General features: G+C 37.5%; 2 protein-coding genes across 14 annotated transcripts in view; both read left to right on the top strand.

The window, feature by feature from the left end:
* LOC139152655 (ras GTPase-activating protein nGAP-like) overlaps positions 1–11,701 on the top strand; it is a 160,114-nt gene extending 148,413 nt beyond the window's left edge. For all 13 annotated transcript variants that reach the window (XM_070725917.1, XM_070725925.1, XM_070725918.1 and 10 more), the window contains 3 exons: positions 108–1,394; positions 2,045–2,247; positions 7,755–11,701. In XM_070725917.1, coding sequence (XP_070582018.1) covers positions 108–1,394; positions 2,045–2,247; positions 7,755–8,007 — 1,743 coding nt within the window. In that variant the 3' untranslated portion in view covers positions 8,008–11,701. The remainder of the gene's footprint in view (positions 1–107; positions 1,395–2,044; positions 2,248–7,754) is intronic.
* LOC139152663 (E3 ubiquitin-protein ligase TRIM45-like) overlaps positions 1–21,788 on the top strand; it is a 401,328-nt gene that overhangs the window by 232,674 nt on the left and 146,866 nt on the right. The window lies entirely within an intron of this gene.

The following is a 21,788-nucleotide window of genomic DNA, read 5'->3' as shown; positions in this document are numbered from 1 at the left end:
TGGTATTGATAAATCTATTGTAGCAGAGCTACTATTATAGTCATCTTAAGGCATTTTGTGGAGATGTGTTTCCCTATTTCATCACCTCACAATTATTTTCCTTGCAGGATGCACTTGAAAAGTTGGAATCACTGCCGGAGATTCTTGAAAGGATACGCAATTCCACAGAGCAGCCACTGGATAGCTCAGAACTTTTTGCCAAGAAGATGGCAATGTACAGCTCCACGCCTGCCCTCAGCTCCAACATCCCGGACCACCTCGTCAAACTCTTTCAAGATGCAGACTTATCCAATTCCGGAGATGTTGCCATGTTGCCGGCATTTGACCATGCCATGGTTGGAGGAGCTAAGTCGGTTGCCGTCAATACACTTGTGCAATTTCTTAAACACGAGGAGCAAAGAGAGACAAACGAAGCTCAGGACACAAAGAACAGAGAGAGTTTCTATTTGGAAAGTCAATCTCCAGAAGAGGCGGGACCATTGAGAAGGGTCAATCTGTCGTATGATTTATTCCTAGAACAGTCATCCGGGGAGGTGTCTGAAGCCCAGTCTGGTGCTTCGTCACCCTCTCCCCCGCAGGAAAGAGCAGCCAGTCCGCCAACTCCTCCACCGAGAAATCGCGAAAATGCAGCGCATATTTTGGCTGCCAGGTCACAGGCCCTGCCTCTTTCCTTTAGTAATCCAGTGTATCAACTGTCGGTTGGATCGCTGAAATATATCGACGAAACTACGAACGATAGCAAGAGCTCCATTGCCAGTGGTAGGAGCACACGGGGGTTTGAATCGTACACTGTTGGGCAGCCGCTGCCTATGGATCCTAAGACTTTCTTCACATTAGGCAGTGGTAGCAGTAGTACGGAAACCACCCCCTCACCGGACAAATTACCAGGGTACGGTATCCCCATGATGATGGATGCTCCACACACGCTGCCAAAGCTGGGAACAAAAGGGGGCCATGTAATCGAACAGTCACTGCAAGGCCTTGAGGAGTATGGACAGTCTACCATGGCAGTCGGCAGTGGTGGTTACGCACGGAGTCAAGGCCCACCCAGGCCAGTATCGTTACTGACTGAATCCCCTAGGACTAGATCACATCACTATCACGGACACCAAACAATACGCACTGTGAACACTGCCGTTAAGCACTCTCTTTTCACAACCATGGCCCCGCCTTTACACGCCGCTGTACTCTCAGACTCCAGCAGTGGCGACAGTCCTTCTTCATCCACTGCCATGCAATTCTCACCCACTTCAAGCAGTAACACAACCACGCCTTACAGCCCTATGGGATTTGGTGATCCTCCAGCACCTCCACCATTATCATCAGATGCTAAGAAACCCAATTTGCAAGAGATTTCCACCCAGACAACACTGGACTCTAGCGTCTTTGTGGAGGTAGGCGCACAATCTATTATCACTCAGATACCAATACTGTCACAAAAGATTTGACAACTTTTGACAATGAGATACACAAATACCTTCACTGTCTCAACTGTATTCTCCAGCAGCAATGAAAATATGCCTAACAATGCAAGCCTAAATTTGCTTAACTCAGCACTTCAAGTTTCCTAACTGTGCATCACTTTTTCTCAGGCAGTGTTCAATCAAATGAAAATATTCACAGCAGCTCGATTAAAAAAAAATTGAAGATGCAATAAGTGCACGTATTATTTCACATTGTGACAGTAGCATTGTCAAATGTGATATAGTAGAGCTATTCAGACTTATCTTACCCACATGTTAATAAGACAGCATCTATCAAATTTAGACACTTTCTGTCTGGTGTCACTGTTTACTGTTAAAACAATTAAGACTACAGGAACACTATGATGTGACATTTATTTATTACTATAATCAAACAGTTCCCAGTTTCTCTACCCCGTCTATGTCATATCCAGGTCAGTTTTCTTCTTGACAATTCATGCAGGCCAGAGAGTGGCTGTTGTGAGTCTGATCCTGAGACATTTCTTCCAGCTGTGCTTTCATTCTCACTCCAGTTTGTCACCAAACTCAACCACCATCTCTTCCACTTTCCTAAACTACAGTACGAGAAAGAAATGACAGCGCTTAAAGAGCAGCTGGAATTGGTGTCGGTGCAACTTGTAGAAGCGCAGTCTAGGTTAGCGGAGCAGGAAACAAAGTCGCAGAGGGAAGTCTTAGAAATGAAGGCCAAGCTCAAAGAAGGGGAGGAACAACTTCACAGACAGCATGAAGAGAAAGATAAACAAATTAAAGATATTATTACAAGGTATCGATAGTTTATGAAGTGATCCTTGTAGTTGTTAGAAAAATCTATTAGAAGAGTAGGCATGAAACACAGTGGTAGTGTTGTAGTGTGACGTCAAAGTAAAAAGCTGTTGTATAGATAATGGGTGTCTGTCCGTCAGAACATCACCTTCTCATATCTTCTTGATCTGCTATATTAGTGGGTCCTTATTTACTTAGAAAATACACAAGCTTTTTACTAAGCAAAAATCATGACTGGAGTATCCAGTGAGGTGTGCTATTTTAAAGAGTGCTGTTGTTGAATCTATACAGATGTGACTTCCACGATGAAAGAGTATAAGCTTTACACGTTAACAATGCTAGGCACCCTGCATGACTATATTATTTTGAATTTATTTTCTAAAGTTTGTCTTTTCCTCACTAACTGTGATAAATTCCTCTGTAATGCATGAACCCACTAACTCCTTCACTTAGTGCATGGACAGCTGTATGTAGCAAAATGCATCTGATCAGCCGAAAGTACTGACAAGGCAATTTCATACCACGGTTGCTGTGGTGTAAACATATCCCACTGCCAGATATCATAGTATCGTACAGCCCAGTATTAATCTCTTAATGATAACTGAAATTGAAAAAAAATTCAAAACGAGTTGAAATATTCAGGAAATCAAAAACCTTAGTTATATTATTAAACAAATTTTTGTTTGTTTGTTTGTTTTTTTGAGCATGTTGTCATGGTTTCTTGTTTGATGGCTTGAATTGACGTGACTTAATTCAGAATTTTGTGAAGACTTTTGCATGATGAAAATTTGACAAAAGAAAAAAAGAATTTGCATAATTGTTGAGAGATTTCAGAATGTATCACTGATAGTAAAACTTGTGTATATATGAATTTTCATGTAGTAGAGAACTGTGTCCTGTTTACTGGTTGTAGAAGTACATGTTAGTTTTGTATCAAGAAATTGTCAGGCAAGTCCACATCTTGTAGATATCACTTATGCTTGTGTTCTTGTCAAGCATGGTGTGGCACCCCCTGTATGTCCAAAGTACTGTTCAGAATGGGTAACTAGTTATATATGCAGAGAAAAATATGAAATGCAAGTCATTCTCTGATTGGCAAGTTCCAAGGAATGATAAAGGAAGTCAGAAAAGTAATATGAACATTGAGTTCAAAAACAAGTCAAGATTTTGTGAATTATCTGACATTTTGTCTATGGCTGAACTTTTTCAGGGCTAAAGTACAATTCCAACAATTTGAATACATGGTTTTGTTACCCAAGTATCGGATTATGCAGGTCTTTTTCTGATTAGTTTAAATTTATATGGCAAGAATTATTAGCCAATCAGGCATTGTCTTGTATCTGTAAATGCAAGCCATCCCAAAAACCAAATAGAAGCAGAGCTTTAAAGTCGCCACTGCTAAGTAAGCTTTAATATGCACAGAATTTATTTTTTAATTCAATATTTCCCATTAATTAAAATAATATAGATTTATGATTTATTTATGTGTAATGTTTTGTTTCACAATGCTTCAGAGAAAGCCCTTGGTATGTACTTTTATGTTTCTAAATAGGGGTACATTTTGGAAAAAAAAATTATTTGCCACAGTTATTTTCTAGTTAAGACATTCACAGTGCTTAATATTTCTTACATTATTACAATTATTATTATTATAATTTGTATATAGATTCCATGTATGTTTCCTTATGTGTATTTATTTGTCAATTCCTGTGTACATATATACTGCCCAGGTCCAATAAAATTCTCATCTACTGCATGACTTGCCCAATACTCCTTGGTCTGCTTCCACTTTCTACATCCATTTCACGTCTTTGCAATGGTCTGTGCTATCACCGTCCTCATCTACAAGATGTTATCACATTTTTTAAATATTTCACAATCAGATCTGATCAATTTATAATTGGAATGTGAGGGTTGTTTTGATGCTTCAGTGATATTGTAGAAACTCGTGCAAAATTTGATGTTGACTTTGGCATTCAAAAAAAATTTCCAATTTGAAATGACCAACTTTATCAATTCAGAAATTGTCATCAGTGATACAACTTGTCCTCCATTTCCATTCTCTTTGCTCCTGTTCCCCATTACAAATCCAAAAACCGTACCATGAAATTATTTTACATTTTCTCAACGCTAGCCTAAATTCAAGCATGCATCTCAGACCCCTTTTCTTCTGTAAAGACTTTCTCTTTGCTTCTTTTAATATTCTAGGGGAAAAAAATCAGCAAGAACAATAAGCTTCTCTGTACAAGCTTCTAAAAGGCAAAAGCACAGGCTGTAAAGCTACTGTTATGGCTGCCTGCACACACTTGTACCTAGACAGTGAATGTAGTATAGGACACAAGTTAGCCACACACCTAGCACTCATACAGGGAACACTGTTCAGTGATAGGAGCCCTCAACCATTCACTGCCACTGCCTGACAGAGTTCATCTCATGTGCAAAATCAGACTGAATGTTCTGTTAGAAACAGGATAGATTCCACACACATTTATGTCTATACATCGACCTTGTCAGTGTTACCACAAATGAACGAAACTAGACTAGGTCTCATATTATAAATACAGTGCAAAAAGAACATTTCTTCGTATGTAAACAAAAAACTAAATGTGTATGGCTCATTCAGACAACTGATTATAATTACGTAAACTAAACCATGATTACATATGGCCCATTCAGTTTTAAATATCCACAAAGGCCTTTGCAGTGTGATTATCAGATCTAGCTCTGATTAAACTATGTTAGGAATGTGATTATCTCACTGACCTGCTAGCTTTCATTGCATTACTCATAAAGAAATTGAATTTTCACCAAGAGAACTAGCCAGTGTGAGGTGCAAGGCAGGCTGTAATATCATAGTCTGGATGAATCATTTGAGAATTATGATGAAGTCATTCAATTTTATTGTAACATAGCTGACATTTTTATTTGCTGACAAGTGTACATAGATAATTTAATATTTGAAGTACACCATAGCTTCTCTTTTTCAAATTGGTTATTTGAAATTCCTAGTTAAAATGTACACAGTAATAACTGTCCATGTGACAAAGTTTTTTTGAAATTCCTCTATGGTATACCGTTACCTAGGATGTAGTCAGAGTTGAAATATCATAAGACTTGAAATGTTTATTCAGTATGACATAGAAACCAGACATCCCAGCTGATATGTTACTGTATGCCAAGATTGTGAATGTTAGTTTGAAAACTTGTTTAAATTGCTGACATGGAGATAAACATCAGGAAAAACATTCTAGATAAGATCTATGCCCTAAAGTCAGAATTAGAGGCACAGTTTATAAACTGACAACACCCCTTCCCCATTTTGGTGACCTTTGAACTTTGACCCAAATAGATTATGCAAATCCCAATTTGTCCATGGGCGGTGATAAACATTAACACCACCAAATGGAATTTTATGAACATCTTGCTTTCAACTCTAAATGGACAATATAATTTTGATGAAATTGGATAATTTTGACTGCCCATCCCTGGAAACTCATATCATGCCAATCATATAAATGTTTGTCCCAGAGTCGGTAAGGCAGCACCACCCTTGACTGCAGTGGAACAGCTCAGAGACTTATAAACATGGTCGTAATCTGTTACAGCAGATGTTCTGAATTAAGGTCATGTTTATTGTAATATAGTGAAATGTATTGGTCATGAAAATGGGACACTCTAATGTGACCAGGTTCAATACATTTCCCATGCCATATGTGTCTGTCCATTCCCAGCATGCATTGTGCTCATTCCATCAACTCCCTTGGGATACCCTATCAGTTTTATCTTTGGAGATTCTGCAACATGTTGGGTTGAACGATTATGATCCCTGAGACATATCTGCATGTAATGTTCTCTGGTCACAACTTGTATCAACATACATGCACCCAAAATCCTAATTAATGCTGTCCATGGTACATTTTATATCTAGCACCAATTGCACAATGTTCACTTCTAAGATCTCTGCATGTTTGAAACAAGTTAAAATCACATTTGTTTCGACAGCCGAAGACTATGCTTGTCAATGGTGTTTATGGCAGATTCAGATATGTAAAACAGACGTGCTGAAAGTTACAAGATCAGAATTTTCTGTTTATCTTTTGAAGATTATCAACTCAACTTTCTTAAAGTTAAATAATTTTTAACCAACCATGAAGATAGATTATTTCTTCAGTTTTGAAATTTAGTAATTGGTAACATGCTGACAGTGTGACTATTTATCTTTTATTAATATTCATGATTTAACATCTGGTGTGCAGGATCTAACAACTTCTAATCCACATTGTCATTTATAAGTCACGATATATACATGTGTTTTTATGTACAGCTAATTTCATGTATTTTGGTTTGTGGAACACATCCCATTATGCAAATATCTTTATTTCTGTTAATACTGCAGTGTTTGCTGTTATTTGTAAAGCTTTGTTGCACTCCACAGTTCATGTTCTGTTTCCATACAACATTCACACATTTGCCATGTAGTTAAGGGGCTTTGACTCACTTTATTTTCATTAACTTAGAGGGCCTTAAAAGGCCATCAGTTTAGAGGAGAGCCTTACAAAGGGACAGACCATTAGATCTTTGGAGGGAGTGTTGAGTATGGGGACGTTTTCATTTATTCATGTTCCAAAGTTTGTCACAGTTTTTATCAGAGTTGGCAAAACATGCACTTTTTTCAAGTTCCAGTCATGGGAATATTTCAGCAAAAGCAAAAAGGCTTTACTTTTTTCAACTATTTTTTTTGCTGTGCAGCACTCTTGCTCCATTTTGGATCACCCCTCTCCCAAGATGTAATGATCCATCCTAGAGATGGTCACAAAAAGTCATTCCAGTAACAAACCCTATCAAAGTCTTCAGTGTTCAAAAATCTACAGTTATTGAAGTACCTGTTACATATTTTGGAAAACTTTTACTTCTCCATCCGTTTCTTGAGCCCAAGTTATTCCTTGACAGAGGCAAAAATACTGCCATATTTTTATCATCAAACAGAGTATCATCATTATCAAAAAACAGTGTACAATGTCTGATGCTGGCAGTTCTGTTATCCGTATCATCAAAATTTTCCATCAATGAAATCAAAATCAAGCCAATTTTAATACCTATTTTACTCTGAACCATCAGCAAGCAATCAGTTATTATTAAAAAAAACTATCAATATTGCCAAAATTTATTTTAAATTTATTTTAAAATCTTTATTGATCTACCCTTATCTCAAACCATACAAAGCACACTAAACATTTTCTGTTTTGTTGTCCCTGGACCCTTTTCCTTCAATATAGAAAACCTTACAATTCTGCAAACACCCATCATGGCCCAATTGAGCAACGAGACAAAGAGGATTCAAGGTCACATTTTCTACTAAAAATGAAAAGTGTGTGTTAATATCTGTTCTTGTTATGAGCATTGGTGCTGTGAAAAACCACACAATGGAAATCAGGCTAGCTAGAGGTTCATGTTCTCATCTCTCACAGTGTCCTCATTCTAGTTACTTTTATGCTTCTTTCCTACCAGACTGATGTGTGTGGAAGACGAACTGAAGCGAGAACAGAAGACCATGCAAGCAGTGGTAGAATCCAAACAGAAAATCATCGACGCCCAGGAAAAACAAATCCAGACTCTAGATTCCGCAAACAGTAAACTCATGGCGGCTCTCTCCCAACTCAAAGAACGCTACCACTTGCAGGCTAGGAATGGCGCAGCCGGCAGTCCCCGTCCATCACAAAAATTTCCACTCAACGGTGATTTCAAGAGCAGTCACTGCTAGCTAGAATACATACAAGAAGACTCCCTGGATGAGTAGTGTCTTGGACAGAGCAAAATGCCAATTATCCGTCAACCTGTATGACAAAGAAACCATACAACAAAAGAAAAAAGGAATGAGTTTCTTGCAGAAAACCAGAAAAGGTCAAAAACACAAAGACTGAGGTTGGCATCCTTACCATTCCTAGATCCAGATTTCTGCTGCAAACATAATCAGGAAGTGTACGGATTCCACGTTGTATCGTGATCTGATGGAGTTGTTCATCCCCCTTAAGCAGAGTTAACACTGTAAACATTTGTCCGTTTCATACCAAGTTCATGTCAATGTCACTTACATATATATCAGATCAGATATGTGTTGTGTCAGATCAGACCTATGTTGTTGGCATGGCAATCATCTCCATGGCAACAAGTTGGCATTACCTCTTCGATACTCATAGGTGACAGTACTGTTTTTTTTATTATTACTCAAAACAATGCAGACTCCTGCAATGTGTCTTCATGTACGTTATTTTCCATCTATACATTTCATTTTGTCTGACAGACTATCTTCAATCATTCTTTTATGACAACAAAGCAAGTAATATATTGAAGCATGAACAATACCATATCCCAAACCTTTTGTTTTAAAAGTTTGTTGAAGAGGGCAATTGAGATAGTTCATTGGGTAAGATTGGCTACCAATGATGCTTGTATACAATAATGGAGAAATCCTGTCTAAGGGGTATTTTTGTCTAGAAAGATTTTGTATTGCATAACACAGAGTTCCGGTGCTATTATGTATTTTCTACTTAATATTTAATTTTCAAACAGTGAAATCTAAAGACATGATGAGTTTGTGTTCAGTATGAATGTACTAATGATGTCATGACTGTGGAAATTTCAGTTTCAAATTGCACTAGCGCCCTCTATAAGCTGTGTGAATATTCATTTTAGAGATGTCCTTTCAGACGTTGATGGCGCACTTTCTGACGAGCAGGATCTGCCATTCGTTATTGTTGTTCACCAGTGGCAGAGTCACCACTCTGCCAATGGAGTGACCATCCATATCGACATGGTAGAAGCCTTTCTTAAGTGAACTTCACTTTTGTTGTACAAAAACACATGCAATATTTATTTAGCTCAGCTGATAAAATGAGAAATATATATTATACACTATGTAAGTCTATAGTTATGAAATGTAAGATATTGCCTTAAGAAATGTGTCTCATTTCTTTTCTGTGGTCAGATTGCTTAATTCCTGATGTTGGGTTTGATTATTTGTTTCCATGTGAAAATTTTTAGGAGAGGGTTACAATGCATGATTAGTGTAAAATATCAGACAGGAAACAGATTATGATTTTACTGGTATTGCATTGTCCAAGAGGATTATTTTGTTTTCTTGAAGACAGATTTGGAACCAAACCTCTTAAAAATGTATGCGAAATTGATGGAGAGAAAGTTTGATATTAACAGTAATTCCATCATTTGTGTCATTTTAAAGACAGGATTACGACAGTGACATTCTGGTTTATCAATTTCACGTCATTTGAGTTCGCTGTAACACTGAATGATCTCGCGTTCAATAAGTTTGAAGGGGATTGGCACCTGACAGACGGGAAAATCAGACTGTCCATTATCATCTAGTCATATCAAACCTCTGACAGAAAACCCAAAATTCTAATACTGAAATATTAATCCACTGGACAAATAGTGACATAAAGAAGCTGCTTTTTATCTCACACCTTACATTTAGCAAATACTGGAATGTGATTTCTCTCACTGTAAAGCGCTGCCATTTATCGGTGGTGGTAAGACAAGTCATTTTAATTTTTGGTATGCATCTCTATGTTCAAAGACTTTATCAGTGAAGTTCATGTGGAAGTTTTCCAATAGTACTGATTAGAATGTGGTTTCTGGATGTATTCCCTGAAAGAAAACCAGTGATATTTTTTTCTGAAATGTTCTTGCAGACATGTATTTAGGGTTCTAGAAATATCACCCCTCCCACCATCTGTATTATTCTTTTGAGGGGAGAATAAAAGAGATTTTATAATAACTGATTTATTGTTGTTTTGGGGAACAATACAACATAGTACTTACTACTGTAAATTGTGATGTCCAGAAAAAAACCACCAAATTTAACTCAAATACATAAAAGATAGCAATAGACTTCAATTTGAGTTAAATTTCAGATGAGTGTGATTTTGCCATGTTTGCATACTTAAAATCGTGTAAAAATACATAAACAAATTTTGTGCATTGTAATTCACTTCTCTGACCTCATCATGTATGAATTTCAAAGATTAATTTCATAATTTTTTTGTTTTTGAATTCTTTCATTTACCTGCCTGTAGTTTGTCAGAGACATGTAGCTAACCATTGCCTTAAAAGTCAACTCAAGTTTTCTGTAGTTCATGCTAACTCATCATCTTTTAATATACTTTGTGTTGTCAAAATTCATCATTTGCTGATCTGTATAATTGTCAGGAGTGACAATCTCTTCATCAATCCAATTTACAAATTTATTGCCAAGCCATTGAGACTTTTGATTTGACATGGTAATTGATACTTATCAGCTCTATTAACCCTTTGCACCCTGACCCCCTGGTGACCTATGACATAATACAGACATTTTTTTCTGGGCCAGGTTCAAAAGGTTAACTCACTGTAAATGTGTACAACCAAATATTTGTTTCCAACACAAAATGTTCCATGCTCATATTTAAACTTGGAGACACACAAGACCAAAGAATATGACCTCTTACTGATCCATCGAGACCTGTTCATTTCTTCTAATGTTACACCTTTATGACAGACAGTCTGTTGATAATTTTCTAACACCGTGACCTTGACATTGATCCAAATGTAAATAATGTCATTGGATGATGTCTTCTGCATTTAGATTATCGTTTCATGATGAAAGTGAACTTTATCAATTCAAGAAATCCACAAACCTAAGTATCTTAACTGGCCAGACTTTGCTGACCTGTTCCACACCAAAGTTTGTTGCTAATAACATTATACATCTAGGTTGAAAGTGGATTTCTATTGCAGCCAATGAGTTTGAAAGGACCATATCACAAACAATCAGTACCAACCATGTATTCTGATATTTCTTTCTGAAATCAACCTTCTCTGTTCCTGCAGTCTTGTCCTGTCACGCCTGTTAGCTTTCAATAATGAACTTGGTCCATGTGGGAATTCTAAATTCCTGTGTGGATGTTAGTTCTAAGATGGAATATTTCACAGGGCTGTTTTCATTTTTGTTGTCAATGCTGGTATACCATTATCATTGCAACTTAGTTTTTCCCAAAAAAATATTTATTTTATTTTGTTAGCCTGAAATTCTGTTTATATAGTATTCTGAAACTATATAGATTTTGAGTTCCTATTTATCTTTTAATTTATTGAAGGGTATTTCAAATAAATCATTTAGCAATTTATGTATGGACTATAGAACACATCAATTTCAGTTCATTTGGTCACTCCTTTGAGGTTTGGAAAAGTACAGATGTGTTGTAGGGCAATGCACATGATAATTATTCCAGAGTTTGCCCATACTCTGGTAATGTTGGTACTTTTTTCATTGTTGTTTATGTACATATCTCTATTTCTATATATAACTTCTGTAGAGCTGTCATTGTTGTATTCTGTCCAAGCGTAGTTGTATGCAATATACTGATATGTTGTACTCTATATTAAAAAAAGGAAAATTATTGGGACATGATGACTGTTTTACTTTGTTTTGTTTACTTTGTTTTGAATTGATTGCAGATTTTGGGTTGCTGGGTAAGGGTTAACCCTTTGAGCGCCAAAGTCTGTTTTTGTCCCCTTTATAAAATAAACCCCAGTCAATTTTTCTCAGATTTTTGCCGAAATTTTGAGAACAAAGTGTAGCAAATAAAATGTGATGTCCATTTGGTCCAAAATTATCAAAAAATGACAGAAGAATTCATAAAAATTGGTAACATTTTGCACTAAAATTTTGGCAGGAGAATATTACAGCTTTCAAAGGGTTAAATATCTCCGCAAACCTAAGTCATGATACTCTACACAACCAAAAGACAGTGACGTGGTAACACCAAGCTTCTCATGCAGATAATGTTTGTGTACTTCCAAGTCAAGGAAGTCAATGTTTGGCCAGTGCATTGATTTCATTCATCAAACACTGAGAGTGTTGCTCAATAGACGGTTGGGGCAAACCATTTGACAAATAGCAAGCAGAACAATTCGTCCATGTGACTGAACTAGTGTGAACAACTTGTGAAAGATACTTTGTCTTAGTTCAGACATGTCAAGAGCAAGTCTTTAATCTGTTCATTGCGAAGGAAAATTCCTTTTTCTCAAATCTATTCACGCAATGGACGATATTAATTTAAAGTTTTGGCGTGTAAAAAAACAAAGGCCCGTGGCACAAGTGGGTGTAGAGGGCGCTAGTCAGTACGGTATTATTTTGTCAGATCGAGTTACACGTATATATCGCGAGCGACGCCGGTGTGTCATTGGAGATGAACAAATCCTGTAAATTTACTTGTGTCGGCGGCGGGCGTATTATTATTTTGTCCAAGTAGCTTATCGCAACAAGCTATTGCACAGAGATCGCTAACTTAAATACTCAATTTTACGTCGAAGTTTTCTTGCACTAGCAAATTTTGTGACAAAATATAGACACGTATGGTAAAATATGATTCAAACGGAACTTAATATGAATAATAGACATAAAAAGTATGTATGTTGCACTCAAATAATACTAAGGGACTGGTCAGTTTCTTCGGCCTGGGGGGCCGGTGGATTCATGGGGGGGGGGGTCACCCTGTTTTTGACTTTGGTGATGAGGGGGGTCACCATGTTTTTGAAATGCCCAATAGGGGGGGGGGGGGTCAGTGTGTTTTTGAATTTCGACACAGGCTCATCATTGCCTAAAATGCATCGTGTCAGCCACAAATTTCACCCAGTTGCATTTTTCAGCGCGTAACTTTAATAATCAGACATATTTTTCAGCACGCCCAACTTTAACATAACAGGCATACATATATCAGAGATATATGTATGTTCAATATTTTCAGCGTGCTCTTCAAGCGCATTACTTTAATATATCAGACATTTTTCAGCACACCCTTCCTGTGCATTACTTTAATATACAAGACACATATATCAGAGATATCAGGATGTTTCATATTTTTCTCCGCGCCCTTCGGGCACCATACTTTAATAAATCAGAGATATATGCTAGAGATATCTTGATGTTTGCTAGGTGAAAGTGTACTATTATGAAATCTGCATTTCATATGAAAAGCATGACAAATTCCTGATACTTTTCTGTTCTCTCTATGAGAATTCAGTATGAGAAAGCAACATGCACAAATATCAATGTTACAAGAAAAGGTCATCTCAGACTCTGCACACATCAAATTTGGCTAAAATATCTCTCTATGGTTCCTCAGGAGATTTAATTGGATGGCTGGCAAGTCTTAACACCCATCAAAGTTTTTGATTTACTGCTTTTTCCTGTTTGATGTTAATGATTGACATCCATTTCTGTACAACAGTTCAGGACATCTGGTTAAGCATAGAAAGTGTGAAATACATTCACAGCTCATTCAAAATGTACTGTATTCAAACTTTAAGATTGACACTTTGAAATCCCTATCTTACAACTGACATGCCAACAATTTCATTAAAACACAGAATGACTGTTAAACTATAAATGTATGTAAAATATTATGTATATATGTATATATATATATATATATATATATATATATATATATATATATATATATATATATATATATATATATATATATATATATATATATATATATATATATATATATATATGTAAATACATATCACCCTGTTTTCAAAATTTGGAATAGGGGGGTCACCCTGTTTTCAAAATTTGGAATAGGGGGGTCAGCCACTTTTTGACGTCGGCAAAAAATAATCCCCCCCCCCCCCCCCCCGCCGAAGAAACTGACCAGTCCCTAAGTGTCACTAGCACTGTGGTTGAAAGCCATGACGATTGTAAATCCGTTTATTGTATGAAGTTATATATGCCTAGCCCATAGGGGTGTGCAGTGTTCACGTATACCAAACTAGCAATTTCAAGCACCTGTGGCCATGCCCACCGAACGCACCTGTCACGTTTTCACCTTTGAACCATAAACACCCGAAATTACCGTCCTGATATTAACATTGAAAAATAGAATCTCAACTGACATGCTCCAGTCTATTTTGTAATTACCGTTACCAAACAGAAGTTACCGGTAAGTATATAAATAAAAGAAATTATTTCAAAACTGTTCGTTCTATACGAGGTGTAAGGGAAAAAATTACAACCTTTTACGATTTTTACGACGCATTTCTCTGTGTAACGTATACCTTTCTTTCTTTCTTTCTTTGTTGCTATTAAAATGGTAGGGATCTCAAACATATTAACAGAAAACCCGTCTTTTTACACCTGTCTTTCATTAACAACGATAGGCTTGCATGAAAATGAACTCTCGTGCCCTGTGTCAACTGCCCATGGTTATATGCCGGATTTTGCCCCCGCACTTCGCCCGTATTGCTACCGAGAAGGAAAAAAACGAGGATGTCAAAACAATATCACCGCCAGCATCACTTCTAGGACTGAGGGTTGTTTTGTTTAAATCCCAGGGCGTGTTCCACATAAATGTCGTCTCAGTACTCCCACGTCCGCAGAAATGGCCAAGACGCTACGTAAACGATGTCGTTAACTCAACTTAGAAGGAATCCATTTAGGAGAAATCTAATTAGAACCCGATGTAGAGATTGGGTCGGTCGCGGTATTTTACGCTATTGCAAAATTGTATTTTTAGTGAGAGGATCGCGGAAAAAGACCGTTATACCATAGACTAAGTGTAAAAGACCGTCTCATCTCTACATCATTTGAATCAGATTATTTTAGGAACTGCCTGCTCATTCAACTCCGACAGTACTAGAAAAGGAAGAGAAAGTAATGTCAAGTCAGTGACAAACAAAAATAACTGTATTCTTCATAAATGACATACCAAGAAAAGAGAATTAAAAAAAAGAAAATGGCATAGTAGCATCTCGGTTGTCAAATGTCAAAGACAAGACACCATTTCAATCTCTTTGACTCAGCAAAGTATACGTGAGTTGAATTTTATTAGCGAAGTGCAATGCCCGATCGAATGGACACCTTATTAGGGAAAAAGGGGACATTATTAATTCAAGTCTTCCATCCTTCTCAGAATCGTCCATTTTCTCTCAAATAGTGTGAAAAAATCCCATTTTTAAACTATTTTGTTTGTAGGACGAAAGTAGAATCGGGAGGAATTATATCTCATTTGCGTTAACAAATCACGTGTTACCAAACACATCTGCTTTCTTGATTAGTTTCCATCTTTTTATGAATACCATACAGAGACAGATATACACTTCAAAAGACTGGACTGGAAGTGGCGGTTCAACGGACAATACATTTATTGAAAAGTTGGAAAAAATGGCGACGCTCTCGGTCGCCGCAAATAACTTTTCACAAGATGAACGGCAAGTACAGCAACTAATACCTGTCCTCAGCCCATTGTTGTTTTCCTAAGACAAACCAAAATGATCTATTTTACTTTAAAAGAATTATTTCGTTGACATCATGAACAATACTTCAGTTGGGTGAATTTCGTGTACAACAAATCTGATCAGCTGATAGGTTGGTTTGTTGCAACTCGCTAACTTGCTAAATGCATGGACGAAACGAAACGAAAGGAACGATACACGCCCTATGATTGGCTAGACGCTGCAATGTTCGTTCTTTTCGTATGCAATACTTTGTTCTGATTGGCTGAACGAAAACGACGACAGAGTTTTCGTTCCTTTCGTTCACATTTTTATCTTGATTGGCTGAACGAAAGTGACGAAATATTTGCATATTCATTTTGTCTGCATGGAAGGGCAAGCTGTTGTGAACCAAAATGCTGGCGCCTCGCTCTCATTACGTATTCACCATGTAATTCCGCCCGTCTTTGAAATACAAGGAATAAAACTGAGCACAGATTGAAATACTTTCATGACACGAGTTGAATGGAGGTCGCGGTGAATGAACTCTGTTCAATCTGTGTTCACTGTTATTCCTTGTATTTCAAAGACGGGAGTTATTACATGGTGAATATATAATGAGAGCGAGGCGCCAACATTTTGAGGAACGACAATAGCTCGTTCTTTCCATGCAGTCAATCAGAAAAATGAATATGCAAATATTTCGTCACTTTCGTTCAGCCAATCAAGAAAGAGAATGTGAACGAAAGGAACGAAAACTCTGTCGTCGTTTTCGTTCAGCCAATCAGAACAAAGGATTGCATACGAAAAGAACGAACATTGCAGCGTCTAGCCAATCGTAGGGCGTATCGTTCCTTCCGTTTCGTTTCGTCCATGCATTTAGCAAGTTCTCTACTGACTCGTGTGTGTTTATAGTTCGTTGACATTGCAGGTTCTCGTAACTGTTATTAGAGAAAAAGCAAAGAGTGGCTTATCCGTACTATTCACAGGCTAAAAGGGCGTCAATAGTCTTAGAAAAAGTATATTAATAATCATAATTAAGAAATGATATTATTATTTATTAAATAGCTTTGACATTACATCAGGGTCGAGCCTCCTTTCTGTACTACAATACCTCGCAATTCACTCAACGGGTACGGATCATACTTGGAAAAGCCGTCTTCTCTGAGTCCAATACAGTATCACAGACAAATAGAAAGACAGACTAGCAACGGGTATTGTTCAGGGTGTGAAGCGGTTACGTAACCCCTCCATATACGCCTCGCCTAAGGTAGCTCTCGACTCTCTTTCCGGAGAGTGCCGACCATGTACCCTCCGGTAGTTTCCGGATTTTCGCCAATTTTTAAGTGAAAGTATGTTCGGCAAAGTTCGTGTGGTTGTTGTCGTGTGGTGCTGAGCGGAATTGGCAAGCTGGCGAAAACGGGAAAGTTTTGAGCTTCGGGGAGGTGAGTTTTACCAATTTAAAAATTCCTCTCACATTTTTATGAATATATAATGAGTGTGTTTGAACCAAATTTGAAAGTCTTTATCGATACTGTCAGATTTTACTCAATGATTTACGATCAGTCATTTCGTCTTTTACAAGTTCGTCATAGGAGGAAGTGCTTAAGAAACTGCTGGCGTGTTATGTTTTGATTGGCGTGAAGCAGTGTTTCTGTCTTGAGAGCACACAAAGTAAGTATGGCTGCTACGCGACAGACAGCACGATGCCATCTCGTCCTGAGCTTACTTTTTGAATAATCTCGTGCAATTATAAACCACGAACAAAGTCTCCAAAATGGCTAACACCTGTGAAACTCATTTTAATATGAAAAGGCCATAGTTTATCCAGACGACCATAAAACAAACTGCGTGCCGCGTTGCTATTCTGTCTTTCTATTTGTTTGTGGTTAGCCTGGGATTTTTTAGGTCGTAGTTTGTGTACAAACGGTGAATGAAGCTATATGGACACGTCAGAGATGGCCCCTCTGAGGTAGGAAAAGGGGCCGTTCACCGTCACAATCGATTGTTTAATATGAACAACTGCAGTCAGCATTGTCTCTTACTTACTCAGTGCCCATTCAAATTGCTTTAGGTATAACCATGGATGTAAAAAATCTATTTTTTACATCCATGGTATAACATCCACGACTATGTGTCATGATACTTTTTCGCTGAGTGGTCAAGGGTCTTCTAGACCTTGGATGATCGTTTTATTAATTGTTCATATTCAGATGAGTTTATCGACTCCAATAAAATAACAGCCACAGTATCAACAGTTGGTTCAAACTCCAGGTATTTTACAATATTCTACTTTTGACCATTTCGAAAAATAGAGACTTAGTCATGCCGTATGGCTAAAATACTGCGTTCACGTGGATATTTGTGGCTGAGAGGTCATCTCAGGCCAGGGCAGATAACATTGTTATTGGGAAGACTGGCAACACAGTGGGGGCCTTTTTTGTAATTTGGAATTGTACATTGACTTGCGAGGAGTTACTAAAAGTAGTTCTGGTGGAATTTAAACCTCTTTTCTGCTGCGTTCTTGTGACTGGTAAGACATAGCTAGACCACGTCCGTGATATGCAGAGAAAATAAAACACGGTTTCAAGACTGATAATCCTGTCGTGCGCAGTGATTCTTTTTAAAAATGCATAATACTCTGTGCATCATTCCTGGCTGTAACAGTGTCGTTCACGGTTTAGGACTCCCTGTAAGAATTCTTTACGAAGAGACGGAGAAGTAACACAATTCCATTGGGACGATTAGTGTTGTATATGAGTCATCTTTACTTGTTCGAGAATGAACGCAATCTGAGTACTTTTTCGACACTTTTATTTCAGTACATTGCTATAGATATTATATATTGCTATAAAGTAAGGGTGAAAGGGTCATTGCTATAAATATAATATATTGCTATAAAGTAAGGGTGAAAGTCCCAGTGAAAAAATCTTTCGCTGTTAAAACAATAAAGCATCAGAAAATGACAAGATTTTGCAGGAATTTTCCGTTCACATCATTGGTGTACGTACTGACGAGGTCGTTCACTGCAGGCTTGTTTTCTCATCTCCATCGGTGACTTGAAAGGCAGACGCCGGAAAGATTGATGGCAACAGCGCTGATGAAAACTCGACTTTATCGGTTCCTGTTTTCTTGATACTCGCCATGGGAAAACAGAGTGATACTAAATATATCGTAAGTTATTGCACCAATGTCAATATATGTGGGCGTTTTTGCAATTGATGGCATTTCCGGTCGGAGAGACAAAAAGTACAGGCGGTTTGCCCTCGCTGTCTATGTGTTGAAGGAGTCTGTCGTACATGTTTGAAGTGAGAGTGCCTGAATTTACAGTGTGAAGACGAGTAAAACAATCTTGGATATATAGAGCCAGCTTAAAGTTCGCCTCTGGACAGCTATTCTGACTCTCAAACTTTTCAATACATTTTGGCGTACCATTTGTAGTGGTTATTTTGAAGTTCAAGGACTAAATACTCTTTTCGCCGGCTTATTTTTGTGCAAATCGAAAATTTTATTTTTTCCCACAGAGTTAAAACATTTTGAATTTGTAAGTGTCGGAAAATATTGTGTAATTTGTTTCTCTAGTGAAAAATTTTGCGCGGTGAACCTTAATTTTATATTCTTGATTTTGAACGGAAATGGGTTAAAGTTTCATTTTAGGTTAGGGCAAAAGTTTAAGTCCTTCAATGTCAAGGCGAGAACTACCTCAAATGTCTCCGGAGAGGTCGCTCTTTCAATCGTCATTTGATTTTAATCAGATACCCAACGATCTAATAACCCATCCCTTCTGAAGCACAAGACAAGATAAGCGTTATTGTCACTATTTCTCTCTCCTTCTCATATCGTTGTCTCAGTGTCACTATATTACGTTGTTGAATGCTTCACGTCTCGGGTATGTTTGACAATATGAGGCGGAGAACATAGGTGTATGAAATTTCTTTCATTCATAACATGTTCCTACTCCTGGTCTCATTAAAGTTATTTCTTAGAACAGAAATTGCTCAATAGGTGTGGCTTTAGGGAATACAAAAAATAAAACTCATTACATCAGACTCAGGTTAAAATGCACAGCGCCCTCTGAAGAGATAAGGTCATCCTGTCCCTATTTATTCATTCTGATAATTCAATATGATCGAATTGTGGGTTTATTAAAAAAACGATAAAATAAAGCAAACGGAGCAGGCAAACATATGTTTGCCATATTGCTTATTGGATGAGCAGCAATACCTAACATATGTCAGGACAGCGCTGCAGCGTAATTTTGAACTAGAGGGCGCACCTTACCGCACTGCTTAAAATAGAACTGTAGACGACAACATACTGTTGAAATTGATAACTGCACTTTCATGTTAATATATCTCATCAACATGCCACGTCCATGGAAATGACTCATGTACGGTTTATTTTTCAGATAAAAATATTTTGTAGTATTTTTTAAGTTCCTTTTCTCTGCAAACAGGCGCGCCTTCACAACCACCTGTTGATTCGGTACCGAATGTTGTTATTGATTTTGGAATACCGTGCCAGATCCAACAGCTGATCGAAATACCATTCCCTTTGGCGGCAGACAGTTTATATCGCTTGAACAATCATCGTTAAAAAGTTTATTTGATAACATTCTCAAGCTACTCGTCCGAGTCGTAATATTCAGGTTAGCTGTTTTGAGCTCTTGACGCAAATCTTATGGAATGCAATCCACACCTGCAACAAACCAAAATAGTAAAAAATGTTATCATCGTTTTCACCCGCTCTTTTTCTTTTAAATTTGTATTCCTATTGCTTTTTAAAGGTCGTCTCGGATATCGGATACTAATAAAACACTGCATCGGAAGCCTACATTTGGGACCAAAGTAGGCAAGATTCCAATTACGTCATAATTGTCGGAAAATTACTATTTTCGTAACAATTAACCTTTCACATTATGACTTATTTGATATATTTTTAAAATCTGTACCCTAGACTGACAAGGTACACCTCGTCATCTCCTACTGTTTCTTTCAACCCGTTATTCTATTTCTCTTTGCTTCGTCCATGGGGTACTCATTTCATCATCGTCATTATCGTCAACCATTACTCTTCAGTGTTTCTTGAAAACGCAAATGACTTTCCATGTGTCTACCAAGTCGCTTTTTAAGATAAATGTAATTTCAGCATTACTGTCTCCAGTTACAAAATTTGAATATACCTGTCATGTTTTCACATGCACGGTTGGTAACAAGATCGACCTGACACTGCTTGATTCATGTCACATTCATTCCGTGGGTGTCCGTGGAGACAATGGGATGAAAACCAAATGTGTTTTCATGTATGTCAGGGACCATCCATCGATGACTTGTACTCTAAATTTAAAACAAACCAAGGTAATGCGGAACATCTTTTTGTTTCAACTGCCGCGAGAAGTCCGCCTTGCCAATGGCCTTCGATTGAAAGGACACATCCAGTTTTCAATTTTATAATCAGGTTTATATTGTTCAGCATTTGACTCATGCTCAGAAAGTGCTTAACAAAACATTTCCATTAAAATCCCGCACACTGATATGACAGAAGGATAGAGAACCATTTGATATATACTGGCTGTCTAGCAGAAAGACATGCTGACTATCTGTAATTCTAAACCTACTGGTGGCCATATTGGAAACCCCATCGCGTCATTCACTGAGATAGTCCAGGTAGAATGTTCCTCGTCGACAGATATGCGGACTCTCAAATTACCTTAATCATTTCTCCTTAAAAAGCAGTGACTGTGTCCCTTTTATCGGGGATAAAATAAGGAAGTCCCTGGCATATTTTCTAATAGCTGACTTAAGGAGGCTCTTCATGTCTTATTTAAAAAAATGATTCTGTCCCTTTATGCAAGGAATCTAAAACACCATCTTTTAACTGTGTCCCCTTCATACAAGGGAATCCCTTGCACATTTTATAATTAAACAATGACATATAGGTAGGGTGGCACTCGAACATTGAACCGTGTATTACTAGGTCAATGTTTTTGGGGGTTTTTTTCTGACGTAAAGTTCAAAGTACGTTATCGTTGATATCAACTTAGCATACAATGTTCACAAATGTTATCTAATAAAACCACAGATAAACCAATAAACGCACCAGTGTTTTCTTGAAGTAAATATATTTTTTCTGTCACAGTGTTAACTTTTAATGTTAAGAAATTTGTAGTGTTGTTTTTACATTGACCAAGTCAACGTGTCGTTTCAGAAAAGCCACAAAATAGTTGTGTGTTCAGCCATCCTTGCGTTTGGCAATTAAACTACC

The sequence above is a fragment of the Ptychodera flava genome, chromosome 16 (genome assembly GCF_041260155.1).
Source record: "Ptychodera flava strain L36383 chromosome 16, AS_Pfla_20210202, whole genome shotgun sequence".
NCBI lineage: Eukaryota > Metazoa > Hemichordata > Enteropneusta > Ptychoderidae > Ptychodera > Ptychodera flava.
This window is presented reverse-complemented; position numbering and strand designations above follow the sequence as displayed.